This window comes from Nematolebias whitei, chromosome 17, assembly GCF_014905685.2.
Source record: "Nematolebias whitei isolate Nwh7 chromosome 17, NemWhi1, whole genome shotgun sequence".
NCBI lineage: Eukaryota > Metazoa > Chordata > Actinopteri > Cyprinodontiformes > Rivulidae > Nematolebias > Nematolebias whitei.
Window position 1 is genome coordinate 3,304,025 of NC_056514.1, and position 6,466 is coordinate 3,310,490.

At 42.3% G+C, this 6,466-nt stretch overlaps 1 protein-coding gene across 2 annotated transcripts in view; it reads right to left on the minus strand.

Moving 5' to 3' along the window:
* Positions 1 to 155: 155 nt before the first annotated feature.
* The window catches only part of cavin1b (caveolae associated protein 1b), a 35,468-nt gene continuing 29,157 nt past the window's right edge, over positions 156 to 6,466 (minus strand). The window contains exons 2-3 of one of the 2 annotated variants that reach the window (XM_037691145.1): positions 1,739 to 2,290; positions 156 to 1,603 (exon numbers count right to left, since the gene is read on the minus strand). In XM_037691145.1, the coding sequence (XP_037547073.1) occupies positions 1,424 to 1,603; positions 1,739 to 2,290 (732 nt within the window). In that variant the 3' untranslated portion in view covers positions 156 to 1,423. Of the gene's footprint in view, positions 2,291 to 6,466 lie in introns of both variants that reach the window. The other variant, XM_037691144.1, reaches the window with a different exon arrangement.

A 6,466-nucleotide genomic window follows, 5' to 3' on the forward strand; every position in this document is an offset into this window, starting at 1 on the left:
AGTCCATCAGGGACATCTGGGCAGGTCTCCAGTCCATCACAGGGACATATAGAGACAAACGAGTCAACTCTCACTCACAACTAGGAACAATTTAGAGTTACCAATTAACCTAGCATATTGTTTTTGTTTGTTTGTTTGTTTGTTTTTGTCTGTGGGAGGAAACCCAAGTACCCAGAGGAAACTCATGGAGAGAACATACAAACTCCAACCAGAAAGGCCAGGAGGTGATCCTGCGAACTTCTTCTACGTCTGCGCCGCCATACTGCCTCCAATTCACACCCTCTGAATATATTCTCTCTTTCTTTATATCCATCAACTTCAAGAAACTGCTGCAAACTTTTTATACGGGCTTAAAGGTACTCATTGCAATGTAAAGAAGACCAATAAACAGAATCATCTCCATCGAAAACAGCCCAAGTAACTGAAACTGTGGCAATGTCCATGGTGGAGACATCTGGGCTTGAGAAGTCCAACAGTTCTGATGTATTGGCACACATTTACACTCAGATTTGTAAAGTAGATCTTATATCATACCACTAAGTTGAGATAAGGTTTGGTTTATAAAAATTTCAAGCATTGGACTAGAGGTGAAAAAACTTTGAACTTGTAAACTTACAGTGGTAGAAGTTCTGCAAAAGCTGTGTGGTTTGAATGTGTAGCTCTGTCGTGATGGGGCGCTCCACGGCCCTGCTTCATCCTTCATATTTATTGTGACAGCTGTCTTGTGCATTCTCTTTTCTGTTGCATTCATATGTCCACCTAAATGTCTTCAAGATTCTACGTTTCTCTTATTCTGTCATATTTGTTGTATATGGCCAGTCTAATGTAGGCCAGTCCTTTGAGTCAAGCTTCCACTTAGTTTTCGGAAGATTTAATCGAGGGCTTTTTTTACATTAAGGGCTGACCTGCACTTTAGATTTGTGTTCGATAAGCTTTATATACTTAATGTTACAGTTTGCAATGAGAACCTTTAATATGTTTTAAATTATGAAATTATGATTCTTTAGCATAGAATTTGTACTTTGTAGAAAAAATGAAAATACTGATATGAACCCCACCTTAGCTCTTACTTTTCTTGGTTTTAACTTAAGATTCATATAATAAAAACAAGTCTATGAATAGATGCAAGCCTCCGTCTGCTCCTGTTAGCTGCTGGTCTGGGGGACAGTCTACTGTGTTAGTTGGTCATCAGCGCACACACCACTGGAAAAACTAAGAAGAACAGCTAATTAAGTAACCGTGTACTAAAAGTAGGCTTGACTGGAGTGAAGCACCCTAAAATTATAGTTCAGTCATTTTGAATTGTGGTTCTGTGGAAAGTTTGGAAGCAATTTTTTTTTAGGTTTAACAACGCCTACACAAAACCTGAATCTCAGTGTGGCTTCAAAGGGTTTTGTGGTATGTTAGCAGAGTTTCTTGCTTCTTAGTCGCTTTCCTCATTCTCTCGCAAAGCATCGTGGCTGTCTTCCTCATCTTCATCCTCTGCCTCAGCCTCCTCGTCATCCCCACCTCCATTCATCATCTCCAGCTCAACCTCCACTTCAGCGTTGTCGACCTCCACATCCTCCCCACTGACGAGCTCCACATCCCTGGACACCTCCACCATCTCGGTACCTTGGACCACCTCCACAGCGCCCTCACGGATCTTTTTAACGTGGAAGGTGAAAGGGGGCACCTTGTACATGGCAGTCTTTGAACGGGCATAAACAACATGGTCTGGTGTGAAGGCCTTCTTCACCTTGTCACTGGATGTCTTCATCTTCTGTTTGCGCTCAGGATTCACGCTCATGCGTGTTCCGAGTTTTCCCATTTTCTTCTCAATGTTGTGGCGAGTCTTCTCCAGATTTTCTTTTGTCTTCTGTTTAGTTTTCTCTATGTTCTCTTTGGTTTTTTGTCTGGTCTTCTCCAGGTTCTCCTTTGTTTTCTGCCTTGTCTTCTCAATGTTCTCCTTGGTTTTTTGTTTGGTCTTCTCCAGATTCTCTTTTGTCTTTGCTCTGGTCCTGTCCATCTTCTCCTTTGAAAACACTGTCTTGAGGTTTTGCATGCGTTGCAAGCTGCTGCGCTTCATGCGTTCAGCACGGGTCTCTTCAATGGTCTCGATCTCCACGTCCTCATCTGATGAGAGGTCTACATGGGGTTTGTCTTCCTTTTCATCCTCTTTTTCTTCCTCCCCATGATCTTCCACAGCTTCTTTAAGCTCCAAAAGACTACCTCCTCTGCTTCCTGACACAGACTCAGAGACCTTCATGGATTTAGAGATGCTGAGTTTGGAGGGGACCTTAACTTCATCCTGTTGAGAGAAGAACAAAATAATTTTAGTGCAAAAAATTGTAAGTCTGAGCAAATACATGTGATGCTTTTACAGAGGTTCTGAGCAGTAGCCAGTAACAAAATATTAGTATAAACTGTCTGAAAGAGCTGGCGCTGCTATATCTGCAGTCACTTCCATTTATTTGTAGTTCTGCTAAAAACTAGATTTTTCTTAAGTGGAAAACTGTTAAATTACTTGTGTTCTGTCAAGCTTCTTAAAGCCTTGCATGTTTAGTAGTCATGCCATCCATCCATCCATCCATCCATTCATCCATCCATCCATCCATCAACCATTCTGAAGTCAGGTTGCGGGGGCAGCAGCTTGATCAGTGAAGCCCAGACATCTCTTTCCACAGCCACCTCTTTCAGTTCTTTTGGGAGGATTCCAAGGCCAACCAAGAGCAATATACTCTCCAGTGTGTCCTGGGTCTCCTCAAAATCAGATATGCCTGAAACACCTCCCAAGAGAGGCACCCAGGGGCCAGCCTTACCATATGCTTAAACCACCTCACCTGTCTCCTCTCGATGTGGAGGAGCAGTGGTTGTACGCGTGATGGAGCCTGACAAGGTGAGGGAGCAATTGTATCCACCAGCAGGTGCAATAGTAAAGCCAGGGGGTGGCCAGTGGTGACCTTGACCAGAATAGATTAATCTTTGCCCACCTCAAATTTTTATGAAACTATACTTTTAAGCTCTAGAAATACTCAAAAGCATAGTTTCCTCAAATGATAAGGGTGGCCAGTTTACATATACACAGTACAGGTGCTGGTCATAAAATTAGAATATCATGAAAAAGCTGAGCCCTGTGATGGACTGGAGACCTGTCCAGGTGTCCCCCGCCCCTCGCACAGTGATTGCTGGACATGGGCACCGGCGAGCCCTGTGACCCAAAATGGAAGAAGCGGGTAAAGATAATGGATGGATGAAAAAGATGATTTATTTAACTAAGTCCATTCAAAAAGTGAAACTTGTATATTATATTCATTCATTACACACAGGCTGATATATTTCAAATGTTTATTTCTTTTAATTTTGATGATTATAACTGACAACTAATGAAAACCTAAAATTCAGTATCACAGAAAATTCTAATTTTCTGACCAGCACCTGGGTGCTGGACATAAAATTAGAATGTAATTCTGTCATTAGAATAAACTTATATCTTTCTCTGCCACGGCAGCACCTTGGGATTGGTTTTAATTTCAAGAAACATCGTGGACTTCATCAGTGAGCTGCTCTCTGGCTCTTGTTTGGAGGCTTGGAGTTCCTGCCACCACACTCCGTGACAAGCAGTAGAATATTAGTCATTCTTTTACGAGCACGCACTCACTTGTGTTTTTACAGAATTTCAGGTAGGACCAACAGCTGGTGATTTTAGATTTGAGGCTTGGGCCACTTCATGTAAACAAGGTTGGGTGCAAAGAAAACCTTTTATCTTTGAACATTCAGTTGTATACTTTTCTTGAGCATTTGAGATGTTTTATATTTTTACAAGTATGTATGTGTGACCTGACCCGCCCTGACTCCTGATGGAGTATTTCTGTACAAAGAAGCTGCTCTCTGTTCTTAGTGTCCCACCCTTTTCTGACTGTTTACTTGCCAGATGAACTAGTTTATCTCCCCCATATGCATCCTTCTTTTTGTTAGAAGAATAATGCTTTTGCTTGTTAATGAGCGAATAGCAGGGTGTGGCAGGAGGATGAGGAGAAGTTCTCTCAGGCTCCCAAATGTCTGCATCTATTACTCCCCCCCTCACCCCATGCTTTTATGGTGAAAACAGGAACACAGTAGAGTCAGAACAAAAGGAGTCCCAGGGAGGGGGTGAGGGCGGGGGCAAGGTGTGGAAAATGGAAATGTTTTTCTGCTTCCATACGTATAGAGTAATAGCACAAGTGGAGTGACTCCTCGCAGTCTTGGAAAACCATCTGCACCGCAGGAAGATGATAGCATCGAAGTGTTAGTTGGAATGAGAGCCGAGGGTGGGGGCAGATCCATTGTGTTCGCTTGCAGTGATTGGACATTTTATGGAGGTATTGTACTACAGTATCTTGGGTAAACTTGACCTTGGAGGAGGGATTTAGGCTTTCCTGAACAGCTGTGTTGATGGGCAGCGGGGAAAAGGAAAATACCTGCCAAGCTCGAGAACAATGCTGTGGTCCACTTCAGTAGGTCTTTGAAAAAGACGTATCTGTTGAAAAGGGTTCATTTTAACAGCGTACAATTGTTTTCAGCAGTTTTTTTTTTTAAACAAATAAACTGAGTTTCTGTTGGCGAGTGTGATTCATCCATCCATTATCTTTTACCCGCTTCTTCCATTTTGGGTCACGGGGGTCGCCGGTGCCCATGTCCAGGTATCACGGTGCGAGGGGCGGGGGACACCCTGGACAGGTCTCCAGTCCATCACAGGGTCACAGAGACAAACAACCATTCACACTCTCTCTCTCACCTAGAGACAATTTTAGAGTTACCAATCAGTCTAACATGCATGTTTTTGATCTGAGTACCCGAAGTAAACCCACACATGCACGGAGAGAACATGCAAACTCCACGCAGAAAGGCCCCCGGACCGGGATTTGAACCAGGGACCTGCTCGCTGAGAGACAGCAGCGTTACCAGTTGCACCACCACGCTGCCCACCATTAAACTTTAAAACTAAACTAAATGTGTGTGGGGGTGTTAGAATGTTAATGTGTTCTTTAGCACAAATAAACATTTTGATTTGTTAAGTGCATAGCAGCAAATTAAGGATTTCATCAAAGCTTTGACATATTATCCATATGGACATTACAATGTACAACAACTTATTTTACATGACTTATTTAATGTCAAAATAAAAGCCTAAAGAACACCATTAGGATAATTTTACTGTGGCAGTTTTAGGATTTATGTTAACCAAACAACAACAGAAGGTCGTGCCAATCAAAGGTCCTGTCTAAACGTTGTTTTCAAACTTGTTCCTTCATGTATGAAGACCCTGGAAACCAGCTGGACATCTCAGAGGGAAGGACTTCTCTAGGATATCCCATGTTTGCACAAGAGTACAGGACAGAAGAGAGAATTCCATGCTGCCTGCTCCTACGTGTGTCCAAAGCAGATGGAAAGAGTTGTAGGAAGCTCAGGCATTCACCTTGGTGTTTGGACTTCCTGACCCTCCTAATTTAATGGGACATTGTTCTCTGAGGCAGCCACTCCAAAAACAGGAAAGTACGGTCAGAACCACGGAAAATAGATGAAGGTGGTATGTAATGGCTCTAAGCTTGTTTGTGTCTTTGTCAAGGCGAGGCGAGGGAATGAAATGCAGCTATTGCAAAAGGTGCATGAGGAAACAAATTCCATATCTGTTTCAATCAAAAATGACTAAATATAATTTGGGAGGGATGTTTTGTTGCAAAACACAGCAAATCACACTTTGATTAGTGTGTATGTGTGAGTGTGAGTGTGTGTGTGTGTGTGTGTGTGGGGGGGGGGGGCACATCATGGAATGGGAATTATCATCTTTTATTCTGCAAACACTCATGAGCCTGCTGTGCAAGGACAGAGTGGAATATTTTGGTAACACAGCCTGCACTCTTTTTGTTTTACTTTCAACCTAAACCACAAGGAACTCCCCTCACATTCTGGAAGACCAGATGTTTGAGTGTGTGTGGTGGTGGTGGTGGTGGTGGTGGTGGGGAGGGGGGGTGTTGGTGTGTGTGTGTGTGTGGTACAAAGTTTATTATATCAAATTCTATTTTATGCACAGTGGAAGATTTTACAGTAAATCCAGTAAAACAAAGAAATCTCTGTATAGACGTAGATCTCAATATAGATGTAGATCTCTGTATAGACATAGATCTCTGTATAGATGTGGATCTCTGTATAGATGTAAATCTCAATATAGACATAAATCTCTGTATAGACATAGATCTCTGTATGAATGTAGATCTCTGTATGGACATAGATCTATGTATAGACATAGATCTCTGTCTAGATGTAGATCTCTGTATAGATGTAGATCTCTGTATGGATGTAGATCTATGTATAGATGTAGATCTCTATAGACATAGATCTCTGTATAGACGTAGATCTCTGTACGGATGTAAATCTCTGTATGGATGTAGGCCTCTGTCTAGATGTAGATCTCTGTATAGATGTAGATCTCTGTATAGATGTAGAT